Source organism: Ziziphus jujuba, chromosome 1, assembly GCF_031755915.1.
Source record: "Ziziphus jujuba cultivar Dongzao chromosome 1, ASM3175591v1".
NCBI classification, from domain to species: Eukaryota; Viridiplantae; Streptophyta; class Magnoliopsida; order Rosales; family Rhamnaceae; genus Ziziphus; species Ziziphus jujuba.
Window position 1 is genome coordinate 41,806,711 of NC_083379.1, and position 23,539 is coordinate 41,830,249.

General features: G+C 33.8%; 5 protein-coding genes across 7 annotated transcripts; 3 read left to right on the top strand and 2 right to left on the bottom strand.

Annotated features, from left to right (window-relative positions):
- The first annotated feature begins 286 nt into the window (after positions 1-286).
- LOC107435941 (probable GTP diphosphokinase RSH2, chloroplastic) lies at positions 287-5,276 on the top strand. The gene is made up of 6 exons (XM_016047568.4): positions 287-1,921; positions 2,044-2,229; positions 2,841-3,301; positions 3,814-3,972; positions 4,054-4,405; positions 4,791-5,276. The coding sequence occupies exons 1-6, from the start codon at positions 1,148-1,150 to the stop codon at positions 5,097-5,099; spliced, it is 2,241 nt and encodes a 746-aa protein (XP_015903054.3). The 5' UTR covers positions 287-1,147; the 3' UTR covers positions 5,100-5,276.
- A 596-nt stretch (positions 5,277-5,872) lies between these two features.
- Positions 5,873-8,067, bottom strand: LOC107435950 (transcription initiation factor TFIID subunit 9). Its single transcript, XM_016047578.4, has 3 exons — positions 7,737-8,067; positions 6,913-7,194; positions 5,873-6,247 (listed from the first exon to the last, which is right to left on the bottom strand). The coding sequence occupies exons 2-3, from the start codon at positions 7,168-7,170 to the stop codon at positions 5,978-5,980; spliced, it is 528 nt and encodes a 175-aa protein (XP_015903064.1). The 5' UTR covers positions 7,171-7,194; positions 7,737-8,067; the 3' UTR covers positions 5,873-5,977.
- Positions 8,068-12,075: 4,008 nt separating this feature from the next.
- LOC107403324 (uncharacterized) lies at positions 12,076-14,638 on the top strand. The gene is made up of 4 exons (XM_016010211.4): positions 12,076-13,251; positions 13,361-13,453; positions 13,591-13,658; positions 13,770-14,638. The coding sequence occupies exons 1-4, from the start codon at positions 12,523-12,525 to the stop codon at positions 13,885-13,887; spliced, it is 1,008 nt and encodes a 335-aa protein (XP_015865697.3). The 5' UTR covers positions 12,076-12,522; the 3' UTR covers positions 13,888-14,638.
- A 982-nt stretch (positions 14,639-15,620) lies between these two features.
- On the top strand, positions 15,621-19,265 carry LOC107435898 (E3 ubiquitin-protein ligase SPL2). 3 transcript variants are annotated; one of them, XM_060813829.1, is made up of 8 exons: positions 15,621-16,125; positions 16,649-16,750; positions 17,175-17,345; positions 17,559-17,680; positions 17,766-17,885; positions 18,252-18,514; positions 18,862-18,931; positions 19,050-19,265. In XM_060813829.1, exons 1-7 carry the CDS (start codon positions 15,763-15,765, stop codon positions 18,924-18,926), a joined length of 1,206 nt encoding a protein of 401 aa, XP_060669812.1. In that variant the 5' UTR covers positions 15,621-15,762; the 3' UTR covers positions 18,927-18,931; positions 19,050-19,265. The 3 variants fall into 3 exon arrangements, with proteins under 3 accessions (XP_060669812.1, XP_015903026.2, XP_015903020.2); XM_016047540.4 differs by lacking the exon at positions 18,862-18,931; XM_016047534.4 differs by lacking the exons at positions 18,862-18,931; positions 19,050-19,265 and having other exon boundaries at positions 18,252-18,740.
- A 238-nt stretch (positions 19,266-19,503) lies between these two features.
- Positions 19,504-21,268, bottom strand: LOC107435925 (transcription factor MYB1). Its single transcript, XM_016047554.4, has 3 exons — positions 21,107-21,268; positions 20,767-20,896; positions 19,504-20,660 (listed from the first exon to the last, which is right to left on the bottom strand). Exons 1-3 carry the CDS (start codon positions 21,240-21,242, stop codon positions 20,009-20,011), a joined length of 918 nt encoding a protein of 305 aa, XP_015903040.3. The 5' UTR covers positions 21,243-21,268; the 3' UTR covers positions 19,504-20,008.
- Positions 21,269-23,539: the final 2,271 nt, after the last annotated feature.

Below are 23,539 nucleotides of genomic sequence, written 5' to 3' on the forward strand. Positions count from 1 at the left end.
GCATATTTTTTCTTTCTATGCATTTCCTGGCAAAAAAAAAAAAAAAAAAAAACAGTTCTAATCCCACTTTATAAATTATATATATATACTATATATGAGTAAACCCAATAAACAATAGGGTTACCATCTATAGTTAACAAGATTTGCTCATCTCTAAAATTTTATTACGTAATCTAGTGAGGGAAAACAGCCAGATTCATAGAGATAGAAAGAGCAAAAAAAAAAAAAAAAAAAAAGAAAAGAAAACCTCTTTTGTCAGCTTTATTTAGATTATCCACATCATTATTATCAAACACAAAACCACTCTTTCAAGGAAATGAAAAACCCCTAAAACTACTTATCTTTGTTGGAAAACAGCAAGGTGGAGGAACTTGTACCTTTCCGTTATTTCAGGTACATCCGAAGGGTGATAATGTAAATACGATGTATGCTTTCCCTGGCCGCTAATCAATAACCAGTTCAGAAAAAAGACAGAGAGAGGCAGACAAAATCAAAGACGGAGTAACTCCTCTGTACATTTCCAAGCGTCTTTGACTCTCTTTCCTCGGAAATTAGGTGTTCGGGCTTTTTTTTTTTTTTTTTTTTTTTTTTTGGTACATATTGCTATTTGTTCTATATATTTGTAAATACTGTAGCTCAATTCTTTCCTCTTTTATACAATTAAAAAAAAAAACCGCGCGGTCTCTCGAATAATTCTTTCTTTAGAATATATAATCATTTTTTTGACTCTGTATCGTCTTTTTCATAATTAGGCACCCCAAGAAAAAAAAAATAAAAAAAAAATTACTGGGTCTTTAGGAAGAAATTCGTTCATTTGGCTTTGAAAAAATTGTTGGGTGTTTGAGGTAATTAACAGTATTTTTTGGCAAATTTATTGGCTGTCGTGGAATTTTTCTCAGTTTGAATCTTCTTGGGTTCGATATGTTGTAACTGTGCACAAAGAGAGAAAAAATAGTTGGGTATCTGGTATACCGGTCAGTTTTTGAGAAAAAATAATTTTTTTTGTTTGGTTTCTCTGAAACAAGTGGGTTCTACGGAGAAAAATCATTGGGTCTCCGAGGAAAATTCAATTGGACTTGAAGGTCTGTTGATCTGAACCCCTTTTTATCAGAGTTCCAGATTTTGAAAGAAGCAAAAGAAGAAGGCCATGGCTGTCCCAACAATAGCACTATACGCGAGCCCGCCGAGCAGTGTTTGCTCGACGCCACACCCATGCCAGATCAATGCGCACGCGTCCTACGATTTCGAATTGGGGTCTCGATCTTCGACTCCGGCGCCGTCGACGGCATCTACGTCACAGAAGCCGGTAGTCGGCGGGCTTTCGTGCCTCTTCTCTTCCCATTCGGTGAAGCACGCTTCGTCATCTTCGAGCTTTTCAGGTGGGGGAGAAGAATTGGGTTCGCTGTGGCACGACAGAGGGGAAGAATTGAAGGAATTGGGTGGCTCTTTTCGCTATTCACCAAGTAAATTTAATGGGGCTTCTTTGAGCAGGGACCAGAGCCCGGTATCGGTGCTTCAGGGACCTGTTTCGTGTAGCAGTAGTGGGGTTTCAGGTTCAGCGAGAAGTCCACCGACGAAGATTGCTCGTGAAAAGAGTAGTAGTGGAGATATTAATTTGCAGAATTCATATAGAGGTGGAAGTAGCGGATTGTTTAATGGGTTCGTGAGGGGTGCGTTGGGATCGTCGTGCGTCGATTACGATTCGCCGAGCTTTGAGGTGCGAGGGGAAGCTTTGAATTTGGGTTCATCGACTGCGCTCGTCGATGAATTGACATTCAATATGGAAGATGGGTTCCTGGAGAGCAACTCTGAGCCATATGCTAAAGATTTGCTTCTGGCTGCCCAATCACAGCACAAGATATTCTGTGAAGAATTTGTTGTGAAGGCTTTCTATGAGGCAGAGAAAGCGCATAGAGGGCAGGTAAATTTGATTTCACTGTTTGAAATTTTTTTTCCTTTTTTTTTTTTTGTTATTATTATTATTGCTATTATTTTTTATATTTTTGGTTGAGAAGTTTGTGTAATTTATCGTTTTTATTGTAGATGCGACAAAGCGGCGATCCATATTTGCAGCATTGTGTGGAAACTGCAGTGCTACTCGCATTGATAGGTGCTAATTCCACAGTAGTCGCTGCAGGTCTTTTACATGACACGCTTGACGATTCTTTTATGAGTTATGACTATGTATTTGGGACATTTGGAGCAGGGGTTGCAGATTTAGTTGAAGGGGTAAGAATGAATTTTAACATAATTATGTAATTGTTTGTTTCATGAAAGTGTGTTTATTCTTGGTCAAAAACTTTTCATCATACTTGAGTTTTGTACTGTTCTATAATCTGCATGCTATGTTTTAGTAGTTTGATTATACCTGTTGGGAAATCCGCCGTGATCGTTTTAGGGCTTTTTTAGATGTTGTTTATGGAATAATTTTATTTATTTTCCTTTGGTTCTACCTTTTACTTTGTGGAACGGAAAGTGAGCAAGCAATGAAAAGCTAGTGACTGCTACTTTGACTTTTGGCCAATTAATGATCTTTGTTTGTCATTATTTAAAAAATCTTGTTAGCCATCTCAATTTTTGTTGGTTATTCTAACTGTTTTAATGACTCTTTGACGATGATTTTATGGATGCAAGTTTTCATGTAGCGGTATTAGCATTATAGGATAATAAAAGTTTGTTGTCTTGTTTTCCTTTAATTTTTAGGGGCTTCTTTAATACAGCTGTCTGGAATGAATATTTTTCCTAGATTCTTTTGTTTGTCGACATTGCTTTGTTAAGAGTATTTTGATATTAATTTGATATTTGTTAGCTTCTAATCTAGTCTGTATTGCAATTATTAGGTGTCTAAGCTAAGTCAATTGAGCAAGCTTGCACGTGATAACAATACAGCAAGTAAAACAGTTGAAGCAGATCGCCTCCATACTATGTTTCTTGCCATGGCAGATGCTAGGGCTGTCCTCATTAAATTGGCAGATCGATTGCATAATATGATGACACTTGATGCACTGCCATGGGCTAAGCAACAGAGGTTTGCAAAAGAAACTTTGGAGATTTTTGTGCCCTTGGCCAATCGTTTAGGAATATCTAGCTGGAAGGAGCAGCTGGAAAATTTATGCTTTAAGCATCTCAACCCTGATCATCATGAAGAACTGTCTTCTAAGCTTCTGGAGTCATTTGATGAAGCAATGGTTACGTCTGCTATAAAGAAGCTTGAAACATCTCTTAAGGATAAAAACATATCTTATCATGATCTCTACGGACGCCATAAGAGCTTGTATAGCATTTACAGCAAAATGTTGAAGTATGTATACTTTCTATCTGTTTCCAAACTTGCATACCTGAAAAACTTTTGATTCTGCAATAAATTTATCTAAACATGTTTTGGGGCATATAGTTCAATTTGGTCGAATAGTAATGAAGAATGACTAGAGTCACATTTATCTAAAAACTCAATAAAAAATATAATGCAATGTTTTTGAATAAGCTAGTTACAAGTTTGGTATTTGGAAGTTTTTGCTTTTGTTACATCATAAGATTTTTTAAAACATGTTTGTGGTTTGTGAAGTAATGCTTGAAGTGTAAAGTTTGAGCTTGTTTTATAAAAATCTACTTATATTATTGGTACTAGATTTTTCAAGCTTGTTAGCATGCTTGTATTAGTGTAGAATTTGAGCTTGTATCACAAATGTAACTGTGGATTAATCGTGCAAATGTAAATGCAATGTAATTACATGAACTTACTTTTATGGTGTATTATTTGAAATGCTTCTATTGCATTCAAATGTTAATTTAGTAGTGCTTAATTTTGTGCAGAAAGAAGCTTAACATGGATGAGATTCTTGATATTCATGGACTCCGTTTGATTGTTGAAAATGAAGAAGACTGCTATAAAGCATTGGGAGTTGTTCACGAGTTGTGGTCTGAGGTACCAGGAAAGCTCAAGGACTATATAATTCATCCCAAATTTAATGGGTATGTTATATCTCAAATATTGTTGCGTGCTCAAAGTTTTCTATGGTAGTATCCTTCTAACCTTGGTTTCATAATTTGTAGGTACCAATCTCTACACACTGTAGTGATGGGTGAAGGTACGGTTCCCCTTGAAGTTCAAATTCGAACAAAGGAGATGCATTTGCAAGCGGAGTTTGGATTTGCAGCTCACTGGAGGTACAAAGAAGGTGAGTGTAAGCACTCTTCATTTGTGCTTCAGATGGTCGAGTGGGCACGATGGGTTGTTACCTGGCAGTGCGAGGCAATGAGCAGAGACCGATCGTCCATCGGTTATGCTGATTCAATCAAGCCGCCTTGCACATTCCCTTCTCATTCTGATGATTGTCCATATTCTTACAAGCCTCATTGCGGGCCAGATGGGCCAGTGTTTGTCATCATAATCGAGAATGATAAGGTTTGTTTCATTATCTTGTACCTTGGACGATTAGTTATGTGTTTCTTTTTTCTTTTTGTTGATCCACATTCTTAAGCTTGTTGTTAGTTGGCTAATGATATTTATCAGGTGGGTCCTTGTGGACTCATCATGTCAATGGGACTATTTCGATGTTAGACTTATTTTTTGGTATCATTGAGTCACTACAGTTCAACTTGGTCTTCTTCTTCCTAGATTTTTCTCTTCGTTGGGTTGAGGGGGGTGTTTGTTCTATATAATTCCTTCAATCTAGATGACAGAGAATAAACAAAGAATAGCAAGTCATGTGCTGTCCTGCATCATAATTTAAGTTTTTTGTTTGTGAAGATGTGGATCTGACCCTATATACATTTGAATACTATTGCAGATGTCAGTGCAAGAGTTTCCTGCAAACTCAACAATGATGGATCTGTTAGAAAGATCAGGAAGAGGAAGCTTGAGATGGACACCTTATGGGTTCCCATTGAAAGAAGAACTGAGACCAAGGCTGAACCATCAACCAGTGAGTGATACCATGTGCAAGGTGAAAATGGGGGATGTGGTGGAGCTGACTCCAGCAATACCAGATAAGTCTTTAACAGAATACAGGGAAGAAATCCAGCGAATGTATAACCGTGGCTCAACTGTATCAAGTGCAGGTCCTGCTACGAATAGTGTGGTTGGCTGGAGAAGTTGACCCTTGTTTTACCATGTAGCCTATATTCTTGTTTTACCTTGTAGTAGTATTCTATGTAGTGAAAATTCCCCTGTTCTTGTACATAAGTGATGAATATTTGTACAAAACTGCCATATGGTTCTGCTATTTAATGACACTAACTGGGTCAAACATTATATACATTTATTTTTAGAGGTCTGAGAATGAGTGTCCTGTCTCTTTCGTATCTTTTTTTTTTTTTGGGTAATTATTGAATGACCAGTTATCAAAATTAGAACATCTTTATGGCTTAATTTATGACCAACATCAAGTAGTGACTCTTATTTAACGGTGATAGTAGGGCTATATTGTTCTGTTATTTAATGACCAACTAGATTCATTAATCATGACAAAACGTTTGCTTTCAGAATTCTGGAAAGCGAGTGTTTTTACCTATTTCGATATCAAAATTCTCCGTTCCTATTTGATTCATTATAACATAATGCACGCTGTAGCTTCCGTTACTTTTTCCTGTTACATTTTTTCGAGTCAAACGGCTTTTGCCTAACTAAACAATATAAGCGCTGATGGTTTACGTTTAAGCATACTGAACATTTTATTGCTCCTGCTTGAAGGTTTCCAAGTGGTTAAAAGTATAAACGATGGCCATTGGACCATGACTGACGAAAATAAATGGAAACAAGATTTGCCAAGAGGATAGAAACGGTAGTAAACATCTAAAAGTTTCTGGATTTTTGTTTTCTTCACTACCGTCATCATTGAGTAAGAGGAGCAGAAGTAACCACGCACGTATGTATCTTGAACAATATCCATTCTCATAAATTCATCAGTATAGTGCACAGTTAAATAATGTCTGGACTGACAAAAGCTAAGATACTCGATAGCTACTATGGAACGTCTCACTTGGTACGTTTAACAAGGGGGAAGGATACTCTCTGTGGAGTATGCTGTGGCATATCCATCTTTTGTTCGTGGGGTGGATTGGGGTCAACACCTTCATCATCTTCCTCTGTTTCTTCGACTGCCTGGGCAGATTGTTTCTTTGGGATAGCCAGTTGATAGTTTGGGCTTATTAAAGTGTCTTGTTCAGGAGGAAGTGGAATACCAGGTCCTGCAATTGACCTCGGCAATGGAATTTTGTTCCTGTTTCTAGCCAGCTCGAGTAGAACCTGATGAGAAGAGAGGTTCAAAAAAAAAAAAAAAAAAAAAAAAAAACTTGGCAGTATAAAGTTCACATACACATGCAGAACTCAAAATGAATATCGTGACAAAATCCGATGACAGTTGAAAAGTAAGTTGCACAATCAATTTCACCTAGAAAATCACAATTAAAAATAAATAAATTTGAATTTAGATCTCATTACATTCTATTGCTGTAACATGTACAAGCAAAACTCTACTATTAACTACAAAGACACATTTAACCCAAAATGAAACGATCATACAGATTTCAAATCTATTTGAGATATATGTGCAACAAAATTCAAGGACCTTCAAAGGCTAATGTGTCCAGCGCTGTATTAGAAACCGCACAAACACCACTCTTTTACATGAACTCACATTTAATATGTTTAATAAGTGAGTTCTAATGGTGAGAAACCATAGTTCAAAACCATCCCATAAATTAGTTCTAAACTTTTTGAACTTATATATGCACTCAGAACGAATTTGAACTCATATATGGTAATTCTGCAATAGAGTAATCAGATTTCAGACACGGCCCAAAAGTTCTACCTTAGATACATCGGTTCAATCATTTACTAAATCGATCAGTCCAAAAAGATGAAGGGGATGATACAATCATTATCAAAGGAAAAGTGGTAAGCTGGATTACCTCTCTAGGTGGGGGTTGAGAAAAGCTGAAATTAACTTTGGACTGAATGGCAAGCTTGACATCATCACAATCAATTGCAGCCTTGCCTGAATGCTCCGAGTAAACCTGTGCATCTGTGAGTACATCCACAACATATCGATACCACAACTCCAGGAATTGGTGTATGACACGAGGTTCATAGTCCTCCACACCCATTGATTTCAACAGTGATTTAACAATCTTTGCATCCCTGGGCAAATCCTCATCTCCATCTGCCATTTTCCTTTTTTCTTGTTTCCCTTCCTGGCGTTGCCAAATTGTTAAATGTTAGACTCCTCAAAGAAGGAACCAATCCACCAAGAAAAAAAGCTAGCACAAAACAGAGACGAAATGTACATCCAATATCGAATATTCATTGTTATATTTTTGTTGTCACAAGGTTAGCCCTAAACTATATGAAGCTTCAGATAACTAATTTGCCGACTTTATGGTTTAATTTGCAGAGAAATTGATAGAATTAAGTACAAAATAATATAAACTTATACATGGCAACAAAAATGAGCGATACTCGAGAACAAAGAAAATTAAATAAAAACAAAAAAAAAAATAATTCTTTTATTTATTTTTCCTGAGCAGAGCAGCTAAGCAAGAAACTCACAATTCTTGAAATAAAAACTCCATAAATACCGAACCAAAAAAAAAAAAAAAAAAAAAGCCCTAATTTTATACAAGATATAACGAGGGAAGCTGAGTTGAGATAAAGAAAATTGACGTGAAAAACAACCAAATCCATTCAAATTGTTACTTATTTTTTTTGGCTGAAGAACAAAGAGAGGAAAACTAACCTGAAAGAAGGGATATGTTCAGCAGAAGAAGCAAGGAAGAGTCGGAATCGGAGAGTGAATCAGGGTCCGAAGATTCGAGGTACAGAAAAGCTGAAAGGAGTGGGTGATGTAGGGCATAGAGCAAGACGATGCACGTTGTCCGAGCCTCGATTTCCGACTGCCCGACCGAACAGGACCGATTTTTGGCCAACAAAACCTGCCCTTCTATTTTATCAATGAGTACCAAAAAATAAAAAGAACGTATCGAACTGGAAAAGCACAAGCCAGTGTTAATTTGTCAATAATATCCATTTCAAAATTAAAAAAAAAAAAAAATTGTCAATGGTATTAAATTATAGTTCTCTGCATTTTATTTATATTAGTTTATTTTACTCTCTATACGTATCTATATATGTATATATATATATATATATATATATATTTCTTTTGTTTGTGTGCGCGCTTGCTTGCTTGCAACTCTTTCGTTAGTTTAATTTAAAAAAAAAGAAAAACTTTCTTTTTTGTCATGGAAGTCTTTTGTTAATCTTTATTAAAAAAAATTGTTCTTTAATTTCGGTGGCATTAACAATACATTTCTCAAGTATGAAATATACGTATAAATCTATCACCAAGACTTGTATTACGTTTAGAAATATATTTTAGTTTAATTTATAATGGGCTCAAATTAAGCTAGGTAACAAAATTCTGTTAAATAATCTCTCTATATATATTTTTTTTAAAAAAATTGTAGAAGACCTCTTGCCATAATGGAGAGTGTTATTCTGTTTTGTTTTTTTTTTTTTTGGCAAGAATGATGGGGAGTGTTAATTATATTGATTTAGGTTTAGAGTATTTATTTATCAACACAATTATTAATTTTTTTTAAAATAAACAATCGATTAAAGTTAAACAAAATTTATATATAAAGTAATGATCCAACACAATTCGCCGGTAGCCTATTTGCTTTATTATTATTAATTTTTTTTTTGGGGTAAATCCGATTGCTTTATTATTGTTTCTGAGTCCTTCTGACCAATTGATTAGGTTTGGATTTTTTTTTTTAATACAATTTTGTTTCTCATTTCCGGGCATAAAAAAAATTATATCGGGGAATGTAGGATATTCACTTTATTTATTTATTTTGTACGAGGAGGCAAAAATTTTAAAAAATATAGACTTGCAATTCAAGAGATTATGGGCATTCAAATTTATTTTTTATTTAAAAGAAAAAGTGGTGCCTTAAAGTGGGTTTGCTCTGAATCACGCAAATTTGGCTGTTTGGTCTAATCCGAGTGCATAATATTCAATATTACATTTTGTGGAGTTGTCTTTAACATACCAAAGAGTAAAACTTTGGCTATTCATCAAAAAGAGAAAAACTTTGGCTGCTAGCACCACATACATTATTTCATACTACCATTTACTACGATAGAAAAGATAATGAAGAAGTTCCAGCTTTATCTCCAGAAGAAGTCTTGCACAGAACCTTGCCATGAAAGTACAAATAGAAGCATGAGTAAGACCCCAGCGAGTCCCCAAGACGAACTCCCAATTCTAAGCACCCATGAAGGCTCAGGGGAAGGAAAGAATGAACCTGATTGTGCCGATGATAATGAATTAGAACCTGATGATGAAGTGGTCTTAATGGCAATTATAAGTCCTGCAAGAACCATTGGAAGAACAAACCCAGAACCCAAAATCGTTTCATAGTGTCGATTGTCATTTTTTCTCCCAACATATAGAGGTGAAAGTACTACTGCAGAAACCAGAGCTAGAACCATGGCTACTGATCTTTGAGATGAGTATTGATTTGTGTAAGCATAGGTAGCCATTGTTCTGAATTCAAAATTATCTGGGTTTGGGTTTTGTTTTCTTAAAGAAGAAGAAGAACTACCTTGATGAGCCAAAGACTCTGCAGTTGAGAGATTAATTTATAGAGGGTGGAAGATGACGAACATGGTGAAGGAATCTAGGTGGAAAGCCTTCGTAGTTGGATGACAAAGGTGATTGACAGACGGCCGTCCAAAAAGTGAGAAAAGGAGAAAGTTAAGGGATCGAATTATGGATATAAATAATGGCAAAAAGTTGAAAAAGATGGTAAAGAATGGAGATTTTCAACATTGGTATTCTTTGTTTTTTATTTTGAGTTCATACATGGCTATAATTTGGCAATAAAACCATGCTAGCTGTATTGGGTTTCAGGGGGAAAGTAGAACTTCGCGAGGCAAATTATTTAATTCCAAAAGAAAAAAGCATCAATTAATTACAATATCATAAAGTAACTCAGTTTTTTTTTTTTTTTTTTTTGGGGTAAATCATAAAGTAACTTAATTACTTAACCGACAAACTTTCGAATCATGAATCTAGCTGTATCCTGTTTGTCTCTAACTATACATGTGTAAATTTCTTTATTTTTTTTCCGAATTATTATTATCGTGCCAATCACAAAAAAATCACTTCTTACTATGACTTGGATAGATTAAACTTTCATCCCATGGAAACATAATCTCTTCTTGTAAAAATTCGTACTCCAAACACACCAAAAAACCCGGGTCCTAATTGGAATGAGAATTTTCAATGCAATTCTTTGGTGCGAAGTTTGAAAGTTAAATTCTATTCCAGCAATCTGATAATAAACAAGTGCTACACTTGTTAGATATTTTGGATGAATTAACGATAATAATGTAATTTATTTACAGAATTTTTGTATTAGTAATGAGATTGGATTATTTATTAATTTTTTTTCAATAGAATTTTTGGACACATATTTTTTATAATATTTTAATTAATTTATTGGACATTAGACGGAAAAGCTTCTGTTTAAAAACCCAATTAGTTTATTTCCCATATTTATTATTATATTCATTATTATTATTATTATTATTTTATTTATTAATTATTTTATATGTTCATATAAATAAATTGGAATAAGTCATCAGTAAGAACAATACCATACATATAATTAAAATTAGAACTTTGAGATATCTATGATATTTATTAGGTGAAAAATCTTAGAAAAAAAAGTTAGAAAGCAGTGTGTGCATTAGATACTGTTTCAGTCAATTTTTTTTTTTATTTATATCAAAGAATTTTATTTTATTCATAATTCAATGACTGCATTTAAAAAGTTAGTAATTTAATTAAATACAATTCTAGAATTATGTATAGATCCTAAGTTTACAGTGCTGCAATTGATATATATATATATATATATATGTATATATTTAATTTTTCATGTTGGTAGCATTAACAATACTTCCATGTCTGGATATATATGGATAGGCTTTAATATGTGATGTGCACTTTCTTCTTTTGTTTGCAAATGTCACCACGCAAATTTTCTGGTTTTTGTTTAGTAGGACTTGATGCTGAGACCGTTGGATAAGTGAAGAAAAGCCACAAGATGGGTCTCCATAACTGTACTATCTCCGTGTCTGTTTGCTAGTGATTCAATGACCTTATTTAAATGGTCCATCTGTATTAAACACAAGCCCTATACATGTATACATGCAACATGGGTAGAATTGATGAGACACAAGCTCCACATGGCCTAATATAATACACCGTAGTTAGCAGTTAGGTCACTGGGCAGGCATTTTAGCATGAACAAGGGGCTTGTATTAATAAGAGTTTGCTTGTCTTTGATGATGGTTCACAACCACAGATACATTAATATCGTATTGCCCCTCAAACATTATGAACACCTATGCTTTGTTGGTCTTGTCGGATCCAAAGTAAAAATATTTTGAAGCTGGAAAAACCTTTTTGCAGTCCAAAATTCTCATACTCTAGTACCAGACCAAAAATATAATTGGATTACTTTTTACAAAGCATGATAAGAATAATGTGGTACTTCTTTCTAGTAATTTTACATTTCATGATCAAAGCATTTCTCAGAACATAATTATGTTTGTGAACAAATTGTCAAATACATTTTCCATGACTATTTTTGTGTAAGAAAAGTCCTTGCTTTGGTTCAAAATGGTAAATGATTAAGGAGGTCGAGCTTAAATTTTAATTTCCACCTTTTGCTGTCTCAATTCAAATTTTGCAATCAGTTTGATCCCTAAAAAAATGATTACACACATCTAAACCAGATTCTTCCTTTCACGATCGAAAAGAAAGAATCTAGAGATCTCATGGCACTGTAGATGATGACAAAAATTTTATTAGAGATCTCATGGCATTATAGATGATGACAAAAATTTTATTTATGGTCCGTGAAAAAGCCTTCCTGTACATCCAGTCTTCTAGTACACAAATTTTTATCGCCAAATGTATTCACACAGATAAAGAAATCTGACAGACAACTTTTCGCTAAAGTATACATATATCAAGGAAACTTTTATCAAAATATTCTTAAACCATAAGATTAGCATACAACCAATATAGTTGGCGTTACTACCAACTGGAATATCCTTTGGTTGACCTCCAAGCTAAGATGGACAACAAGGCCCGGGCTATTTGAACCGGTGATAATGCTATTGCCGAGTGTCCTAGACCGAAGCAAAGTGAGTGCTTTCACATTTTGCAGAACAATTAGCGCAAATTTTAAATTTCACAAAATTATGGTCATTTATTTTCACACACCAGATTTGGGTCATTTGGCATAAAGCCCGTTTAATTTGCTTAATTCAGTTTCATCATCCACAAATTATTCATCCTCTATCCCATTCACATGGATCCCACTATTATAGGCTCCACAAGTGGAGGTCTTGACACTCACAGTCCCCAGTAAATATATTATAGCTTTATATATATAAGGAGACCCACAGAGAAGAATACTGAAAGTCATTTCATTTTAAAAATGCTTGGTTTTGAAATGGCTTTTTCAGAGCTATGTTATCTGATCCTCTCCTTCTACCGCTCAATCACGGTAGCTTTCTTTCAGTATCTGCTTTCCTTTTTGCTCAATCTATATCAGCTTCCACTGGTCTCTCTAGCTGATGTGTTATTAGGTATATACTTCAGGTTCTGTGGTCTATCTCCATGCACCATCAACTTAGATGACCAAACTAGTATGTACTTTTGGACTGCAAATCAAACTCTGTCAAACAAGCCAAGTCTGGTTATGATTCATGGTTATGGTGGCAATTCAAAGTGGCAGTTTGTTCGCCAAGTGGGTACTCTGTCCAAGTCCTTTAACTTGCACATACCGGATTTGCTATTCTTTGGCAAGTCTTACACGAACCGGCCTGACCGAACCGAAATCTTCCAAGCAAAATGTGTGTTCCAAGGGTTGAAGAGATTGGGGGTGGACCGGTTCGCCATCTATGGTATTAGTTATGGAGGGTTTGTGGCTTATCGGATGGCTGAGATATATCCAAAGGACGTGGATAAGGTTGTGATTGTGAGCTGTGGGATAGGTTCCACGGATGAGCAGAAAGAAGAGCACCTTAAGAAGATTGGAAGAGATGCAAAGAAGATTCTTGTACCGGAAAGTCCTCAGGATCTACGGCTTCTGGTGAATCTATCTGTGTATAACAGTGATGCTTTTATGTGGATGCCTGATTATTTTTATACCAAGTTTATCAATGTGAGTAATTCATGGTATTAACTCTATGCATATATATGTATTTGCTCTGCAGCTTCATCTTTTCAATACAGAGCTCAGTTGATAGAGCTGGTTGAATTTTGATATGTAGGTGATGTATAAGGAACACAAGAAGGAAAAAATAGAGCTGTTGGAATACTTGCTGAGCCAAAAAGCAGATCCAAACCTTCCCCTTTTGACACAGGTAAGGATAATTTCTTGCTAGTATAAAACAAGGGTCTGAAAATCACTTATTGCAGCATGAAATTGAAAATGCATGAACAATCTTCTTCTGTTTTTGTTGTTATTGGGGTTTTCTAATACATGTCGATGTGGGTGAAGGAAACGCTGATAGTTTGGGGCCAAGAAGATAAAGTGTTCCCTGTATACTTGGCCTATCAGCTTCAAAGGTACCGATCAAATTGCTTTGCATTGTTTTGTTCAATTTGTTTTTGATGAAATCATCAAGGATTAAGCTTTGGATAATGAAGTTTTTTAACTTATTGGTTTTGTGTGGTCAGGCACTTGGGATCAAAATCTAATGTAGAGATAATCAAGGACACAGGTCATGCAGTGAATATTGATGCACCTGATTCACTCAACACATTGATTACATCATTTGTAATAGGATGCTCTTAATATATGTATATATATGATGCATAATAGTGTGTGTATAGCTCCCTTAAGACCAAAAAAAAAAAAAAAAAAAAAAAAAAAGTGTCTGCATAGCTGTTTATCTCCGAAAGTTTATATAATATTTGGTCAGCTTGAGAAATTTGGTAGCAAATTCCTTCGTGGAATTGGTGCAGTTTGCATATGAGAAAAAACCAAACTTTAATTAGATTGGTTCTGATGGAGACTTACGGTTGATGTAACATAGAAGATAACAGTTTGATCAAGGATGGGTGTGGAGCCCCCAATCTGGTTTGAACTGATAGGAAACTTATTACATATTCTGATTAATGGTTTCAAATTCAAAGTTATTGTTCGAGAAAACCGTGATTTTGTGGACTGTTTCCAAAGGGACAAAAAGGTTGGAATTGGTTTGGTTATGGGAAATGGCCAAGTAACACAGCTATGACTGAACTAGTTATCCAACTGTTTAGATGTCAAAAAAACTTGCTATCCGAGTAAAACGAATAGAGTAGCACATGAGTTAGGTATATTTGGTTTGGGCCTTTTTGGGTGGATGATCAAAATGCACGGACAAGCTTCAACTATCCAATAAATTTTGACTTTTCTTTTACATTAAAACTAAAGTTATTTTCAAGTCTATGATAGTGTTTGAGACACGCAATTCCTTATTCTTTGCCAAGAAAATAAATAAATAAGTTAAAGGCATAGAATACAAGTCTATAATAGTGTTTAAGGCACACAATTCCTTATTTCTTTGCCAAGAAAATAAATAAATAAGTTAAGGAATAGAATAGTGTAGTATTTAATAATATTAGATAAGAGTTTAAAGAAACTTACCAGTGTATATGGATAATTTATAACAAATATAAACAAATAATTTTTTTTTTTTTTTGTTTTTACGGAAAAATTTCACTTTAAGCTCCTCTATTTTGCATTTCAAAAAAAAAAAAAAAAAAAGAAAAAAAAAACTCCTCATTTTTTTTTATTATACAAATATATTTCTATATTGGAATTTTTCATAGCCTCTCAATTTTCATTTTGTTTCAATTTATTTCCCTTTACTACTCAAACTTTAGAAATCTAAAAAAAAAAATTGTAAATATTATTTGAAAACGAATATATAAAATAAAAAAATAAAATTAATTAGTAAAAGTTTTTATTTTTTATTTTTTGGGTCTATTAAGTAAAAAGGTTTAAAATGTTATTTCATATCAAATATGTAAGTTCACTAAAAAAAGAAATGTAAAAAGACTACAGTAAACATTTTCAAACTAGAGATGTATTAATTACCAAAAAATAAATAACTAAATAAATAAACTAGAGATATATTCATGCCAAGAAAAGGAAAAAAAAAAAAAATCAAAACAGAGGAGATAATATAGGTGTAGAATCTTACAATCTCAGTTATTGCTCGAACAATCCTGGTAAGAAAATCTGTCGCATATATTCTTTTCCCACCATTTCTTGAAACTCAAGGTCACTGACGGTCTTCGATGCAAACCCAGTACTTCAAAATCAAACTAAGTCAAATTCTCAATGCAAATTGAAAATTCGTTCAAACTTTTTGCAAATACTTCTGAGGCATTTATTGTGGCAAAAAATATAGTAAACCTAAATAATAACCTTACTTTTAATTCATAGTCAATTTTTATTTTTTACTTTTTAATTTTTACTTTGTGCAAAACTATATACACTTGCAATTTTTCTCTCACCGTTCCTCTTCTTCTTCTTCTTCGTCTTCTACTCTCTTTCTCAGTCTCTGAGACTCCCAGTTCACAGCCCATCGTCATTTCTCTCTGCCTCGTCTTCCTCTCTTTATGTTAAACACAAATAAATGACACCAAATAGCAAAACTTAAAATATTTATTTAACCCTCCAATGTCGGCGAACGAGCAAGCCCTATCGCTCCTCGGGCAGCTCGCTTTCTCCTTTGACGGTGCCGTTTTGGGAGTGGCCTTGGCTTACGTGGCCGTGCGTTCCGTGCTCAAGTACACCTCTACCTCATCAGCTCTCCGCAAGCTCCGCAAAGCCCCTTCCGTCAGTGTCTCTGATCTTCGCACGGTCCTCAACGCCCCTGAAACTTCTAACGAATCTCAATCCTCTGATGGGAAGCTACTCATCGTCCGTGGAACCGTCGAAGCCAAATCGGCCATCGAATTGAACTGGAAATGCCTCAAACCTAACGTCTTGGTCTCTCAAGAATCCGGCGACAGAGCCGTTCTCATTGAGAGAACCCAAACGGTTTGTATTCTATTCTCTGTTTGCTTGCTTGGAAACAAAAATGCAATTGGAAAGTAAAAACAATTGTAAAAGAGTTAGATTTGGTTAGTTGAATTTTTTTTCTTTTTTTTTTTTTTTTCCTGATTATTATAGCTTAGCTGAGTCATGAAGGACTCCAAAGTATCGATTTTTTTCTGCCCTAACGGTGTTGGAAAGTAAAAACATTGTAAACAATTAGCTTTAGTAAGTAAAGATTTCTTTTTTTTTTTTTTTTTTTTTTTTTTTGGATTTTTTTTTTTCTGATTATTAGCTTAGCTGAGTTGTGAAGGACTCTAAGGTACTGATTTTTTCTGCCCAACCGGTTTGTATTCTCTGTTTGGTTGCTGGGAGAAATGGAATTCGAAAGTAAAAACATTCTGAAAAATTAGGTTTATTAAGTAGAAATTGCTTTTTGTTCTTTTTGATTTTTTCTGATTTACTAGCTTAGCTGAGTTGTGAAGGACTCAAAATGCTGAATTTTGTTGTTTATTCATATGCTATGAAGTGTATATACAATGAATGGAAGGGTTTTCTTGGATTTACTTCTGATCTGCGCGCCTTACTTGCAAAGTCCAGAAGAAGACGTGAAGCCACCTCATTAAGAACGGTACATTCCTTGCTCTACTTTCCTAATATTTGGGATATTTGAGACCGGAGGGGGGAAAAAAAAATTGATTATATAGCTATCTAATATTTATGATGGATAAAGCAATATTGAATTTTGATGTACCTACTGAAAATCTTTTTCATGTAATGTTATTAAATGCTAACACACAAGCTTTTAATGTTATTTTTCTTCCAACACAACCGAAAGAAGTAAGACCCAAAGCTAATTCTAACCAAGCATCGTGGTTATCGTTGGCTAATGTATTTAGTATTTGGCTTTCTGGAAACTAAAAAGAGAAAGTGGTTTTATCACCATTTTGTGCGGTGCTTGCTTCTTTATGGTTTTTGTATGGAAGGGAGACACCTTTGGACTGTTTTTGGCTGTGACAGTCAAGACTAATCTACTCATTTGTTAATTTGTGCAGGTTCCTTTTATTCTCGTTGAAGGTGGTCAGTGGCCTCATAATGATGCACTTGTTGTGAACTTGGATGGTTCACAACATCCATTGCCTCTTATTACAGTTTATCATCGATTGCAGCCTGTCAATGCTTCTCCTTATACATTTCTGCAGGCACTTTTTGGTCATGAATACCCAGTGAGTTTTAACATTACACTCTGAAGTCTGAAGTTGTTCTTTCTTAAAAAAAATTTGACTCCTCGTATTGGCTTAAAGTTTTTAAAGTTTCTTTTGCTCAAAATTTGCAAAATACTCTATGGTTTTCTTCTTGAAGATATGTTTATTAGAGTTGTTACTGTATTTCTTTATGTTACTGATGTTTTGGTGATATTCTTTATTATGTTTTTGAAGGTTGGTCTACTTGATGAAGAGAAAATTCTACCACTGGGAAAGGATATCACTGCTGTTGGGGTTTGCAGGTTCAAGGATGGGCTTCCCGAGATTAAGTCATGCGATGATCTTCCTTATTTTCTGTAAGGAAGTTTGTTCAACTATACTTTATTTTTGTTCTATTTGGTGCTGTTTCTAGAGGAGTAATTGTTGTTGTATCTTTTGCAGAATTGACATGACCAAGGATCAGATGGTTCAAGGTCTTTCCTTCAATTGTAAATTTCTGTTGATCGGTGGCTTTATTCTTGGTTCACTCTCGCTTGGAATCCTTGGATATGCCGCTGTCAGGTACACCTTTTTGTCTACTATTTTGCCTATTCTCTGCTTGCAATGGGTTAAAGTCCAAGTAACTTTATCGTTCCTTTTTGGGTATAGAAATTCAATCATATTTTGATTCTTTTGTGTTGCTTTATGGATCATATCGGCATGTAAAGTTTAATTTCTCAATTTTCAAACCTACCTTGTTTCCCTGTTGGATTTTCTTTTGCATATTTGTGCTTCCTTTGGCATTTTTTTTTTAATTAATTTCCCTATAAAATAAATATAAGATATGGTGTAAAATAATACCATGACACATCAGATAAGATTTCAAATTGAAGTTGAAAAACTGAACATGGTTTCGAAGATTGAATGACAATGTTATTCATTTTTCAGGAACTGGAATAGATGGAAAGAGTGGAAGCGACAAAGGCAAGCTCGGCAGCAGGAAAGTAGTGCTGCAAGCAATGATACCTCTGAAATTCATACGGAGGAGGAGACAGCAGATGTTCCAGATGGAGAGCTGTGTGTTATCTGTTTGATGAGGAGAAGGCGATCTGCATTTGTTCCATGCGGGCATCGAGTGTGCTGCCAGTTCTGTGCCATATCAATTGTGCGAGAAGGAAGTCCAAGGTGTCCTGTTTGTCGTCAGGAAATCCGTAATTCTCTTCGTATATATGATTCTTAGACCTTTGCTGGGAGAGGGTTTCAGTGTTTTACAAATGCATCACCTGTACATGGGGGTTGTTATGGAATATGATTAGATAGGACAGGAGACTAATTTTTGCGAATTTTATGTGTATATATATTTGTACAATATTTTGGGCTTATTGAACCCCAACCTAGGAAATTAAGAACATCAAATATAGGACCGGAATTGCAATTTTTGAAGTTCTTACAAAAGTTTATCATGGCAAATTTTCCTTTTATGTGGGTTTGGATTAATGGAACAAAAGCATAAATAATGAAAGATATTAGGTTAATCAAACTCTTCAATTACACGCAGGATTTAAACACAACAAATTTTTCTGTCGGCAAAGGATATGGGAAATATCGTTTAGCAACACATGATTATGGTACTATAGTGATAAAGTATATATTTATATTATAATTTATCTTATATTTACGTTTATTTTAATTCCTTTTTAATTTTAATATTGCTTAATTAATATATTTTAATTGGATTCGGTGCAGATGAGGATTGGTTTTTTGTTTTATAAGAAATAGAGGTCCAGCCCATTATTCTCAAGGAAGAGGACGGCACCAGCAGCAGAGGAATTTTTTGATATTTGGGAGCAGTGGTGATTAATACTAAGAGTTTGATTGTCCTTTCCTCATTTATGTCCTAATATTTTTGTACTAACGTTGAGGATGAAAACCTATTTGCTTTAGGGATTTTCTTTCTATTAATTTACATTCTCCATTCATAATATTTATGGTTTGTTCTTAAAGATTGTTGAACTTAAATTATTTTCATTAATTTTATCAAACATTTTTTATGGTTAGAATAATGTTTAATTAATCTTTCCTTTGTTCTTAAAGGTAATTTATATTTCTTCGATTTAATATTTTTTCCTTATTTAATTTGATATATTGATTGCTTAAGTGTATTATTTAGATTGGTAAAGGAAATATCTACTTTTGATTCATTTAATCTGTATTATATTGTTATATCCATGAGATGACATAGATTGATTTTAAGTTAGTCATTCTAACAGTGGGAATTAATCAATAGTTTGAGAATTGCTAAATTAAATACTGGTAGATTCTGAAACCTTAAACACTTGAATTTTAGAGTTGATTTTAGTAGTTGTAATTGTTTTCTATCATTAATTTTGTTAATTTTTCTCTAAGCTACCAAATGTTATTTAAACTAAAGTAGAATTAAATAAATTGAATTTGATTAAATTCTCTAGCAATCTTATATTCCAGTAGACTCGTGCGCTTGCGTTGCGAGTGTTCAAATTTGCACAAACAAACATATAATACAGAGATAGATGCATGCTTTGCCATTTTTACATACATATGCCTCTCTAAATTACACATGGAACTCTTGAAGAGGGCAAAATCTGCATTTTTCTTCTTTTTATCCATCTATGTTACAACGGTTGACTAGGACATCATGGTTTTATATGGCATGGGAATGAAATAGACTACAATGTTTTGCTTAAAACTTGGAGCCAATCCAAGTCAGAGTCAATGAGGGCAGCCATGGTTTGCAAATCCGAGCAATCCAGCAATTCATCTTCTGAGGTAAGTAAGAGTTTTTCTTCAGATTTTCTGGATGCATCGTTTATTTCAACCCTGTTTTCAAAATCAGATGGAAAGCCTACCAAATCCTCATTGAAGAAATCTGACAGCAAATGCTCTTCCAACTCAAAGTCAAAGTCTCTTATGAAACTGCAGGACATCTCGTTCTCTTTCTCCGAGATCATCATCAATGGGGATAATAAACTCTCGGTTCCAGCACTAGTTTTCCCATATTCATCATCATGATCAACCATGGAGCTGCGCGAGGTGGTAGGTCCAGCAGCCACAGCAGCAGCTGGTTCATTGTTGTGAACAAGACCATCTTGTGCAAGAAATGGGATGATGACTGCTTTGGTGCACCTGGTTGCCTTGGTTCGAACCACTCTTGGCTTTATAGCCTCAGTAGAATGGAGCTGTGCTGCTTCAGAAATTGGTTGATTGGTTGTGACATTTGGTATTTGTTGAGCTTTAGTTGTTTTGGCAATTTTGGTGTGCCAGTAGTTCTTTATTTCATTGTCTGTTCGCCCTGGAAGCCTTCCTGCTATCAAAGCCCACCTGCAATATTATTGAAATGGTCAATGCAAACTACACTATATATATATATATATATATGGACAATATTAATATCTATATGTTATATGATGAAGTAGTGGAAAAGGACCTGTTTCCCAAGAGTGAATGAAGCCTAATAATGAGATCCTCCTCCTCTGGAGTGATATTTCCTCTCTTAATAGTGGGTCTTAGATAATTTAGCCACCGTAGCCTGCAACTCTTCCCACATCTCCTCAACCCTGCATAATGTATAAATACACCCATTTAATTTTATTTGAAATATATTTTTAGTATTCAAATTTTTCTTTCTATTTTAAAGTTTAAATTTTATTGTTTTACGCATTGTAACAGCTTATTTAGTTAGAACATTTGAAATAGGATTGAAAATGATAAACGAAATGAATAATACAAGGAAATGGAAACACTATAATACGAGGAAATGAGTGGACCTGCTCTTTGAGGAAGGCCTCTCCATTTTCCTTCACCGTGAAGCTTAATATATTCAGTGAGTATTTGGTCTTCCATGGAGGACCATGCTCCCCTGTTCAACCCTGCTTCCTTGGAACAACAAGGTTTCCTACCCATATCTGCTGACTCACTGGTCACTTGCTCTCTATATTAATTATAGATATATATATATATATATATATATATATATATATATTTATATTAATTTCCTTACAGTACATATGGCTTGGCTTTTATTCTACTTATATGATTTAGAAACATGTATATACATATATATATATATATATATATATATATATTTACCAAAATGTATCTATATATATATAAGTTAAGAAGTCGATATCCTCCGCATTAAACTTTTATGATTATTAAATCATATAACAACATGATGAGATGACCAAAATATATATATATATATATATTTATAACAAGTGGGAATAAAAAAATAAAATCATAGAAGTGAACTACATGTTTTTCATGATGGTATATCATTACGTTTCCTTTCATTGAATTTCACCAACAAACATATATCTAGAAGTGAACTACATGTTTTTCATCATCATCATCATCATATTAAATATATATATATATATATATATATATATATATATATATATATATATATTTCACAACATTAAATTATAATTTTGATTTTATATTTCAATACGTCAATATGTATTGTTTAATGAATAAAATCCAGCACAAATTAGTTTTGAAAACAGATTTGACCAATAATTTATCGTCTAAACCAAATTTTTTAGTTACTGTAATTATTCATTAGTTTATTTGACGCAATTGTTTGTGCAGTCAAAAAGAAGAATTTTGTAAAAGAAAGTATTTCTTCCTATGCAGTGGCTGCGCATATAATGTGTTGTATATTTTTGGAACAGTAATAAGAAAGTGACATGCGTGCTAAGGGACCTATTGGCTTAATTTGGTATAAGTGGCATTTTGTTTTTTTTTTTTTGGGGTGTTGGGAAGTTGCAGATGCACCAAAATATGAAAGGCCAATGTGTTTTTATATAAATAATAATAAAAAAAATATATTCACCAAAAAAAAAAAATATATATATATATATATTATTTGCCATTGTATATTAAATATATATTTTATACACGGAAGAGGGGTCAGGCAGGCGGCTACAGGCTACTTGCATGTAATGTATATCTACATGGCATGCCATCATGATAATTACCATAAATATGAACAGCATGCAATCATCATTGCACCCCCATCTAAATATCACGTGCTTTGCTAACTGCCTTTCGCCTCCTAAACATAACCTTTTTAGTATTTGGACCTTGTGTTGTCCAATATCACGTGAATTGGACTCCTCTTATCTTAATAAACAAACACTAAAAAATCTTATTCGCCAGGGAAAAAAAAAGTAATAATAAATAAACAAAACTTGCATATAATATATATATATATATATATTATATTATTTTTTGTTTTAGCTTTCACCAACCTTTCAAAAAGTAAAAAAAATATTAAGATAAATTTATAAAAATAAAGAGTACTAACACCTAAGCTATTAGGTCAGAAACATCCCCCACGAATCACATTTGTTTACTTTAAGGTAAGCAATATATTTTATTTTTATGCAATACGGTTAAATAAAATTATTCTTTCTCCATTTGTAAACATAAATATGATTGAATTTTGGTGCAATGCACGCATCATAAAGTGTTTGCCTATTCTTTTTTTGATTGAGAATAGTGTTTACCAATTCATAAAATTAAAATCTAGAGGCAATATCTAGTTGAAGGTCTGGCGGTGGCTTCTCAAATGTCGAACCCCTCACAGCTAACAGTGGTTCTCCCATCAGAAAATTACAATTAAAACTCAAAGTTCAAAAGTTTGGAAAGGAATATGGGTGAGAAAACTTAAAAGCAAATCCACCAAAATTTTAGTAAATAATAATCTAACACGGTGAATAGATGATTCATATTCTACAATCATATAAGAAAAAATCAATTGTATAATGCGAATTCATTATTTACTAAAATTTTAATAACCAAGTTTGATAAATATAAATTTGCTGAATTAATAAATAACCCCAATAAAAAATTCAACATTTTTTCATAATCTAACAACAAATTTAATATGACAAAGTTGATAGGACATCTTTTATTTGTACCTGTGAATTCAAATAATAATAAAAAAAAATTTTATATAGCTTGTAAATTAGATAAATTATTAAAAAAAAAAAAACTTAACGTGGGCTTTTAAATATGTTGGGTTTGTAGTGTTGGGCCATGCTATATGGATTGCCTAATTAGCTATAGGGATGGATCTCAATTTTGTTCATAAACAGGCCCAGATGAGACGCGGAGGGGAATTTGGCCCAATACCCCTATAGGATCGAGCTTCATGAATTTTACACCCTCAATTCATTTCTTTTTTGATCTAC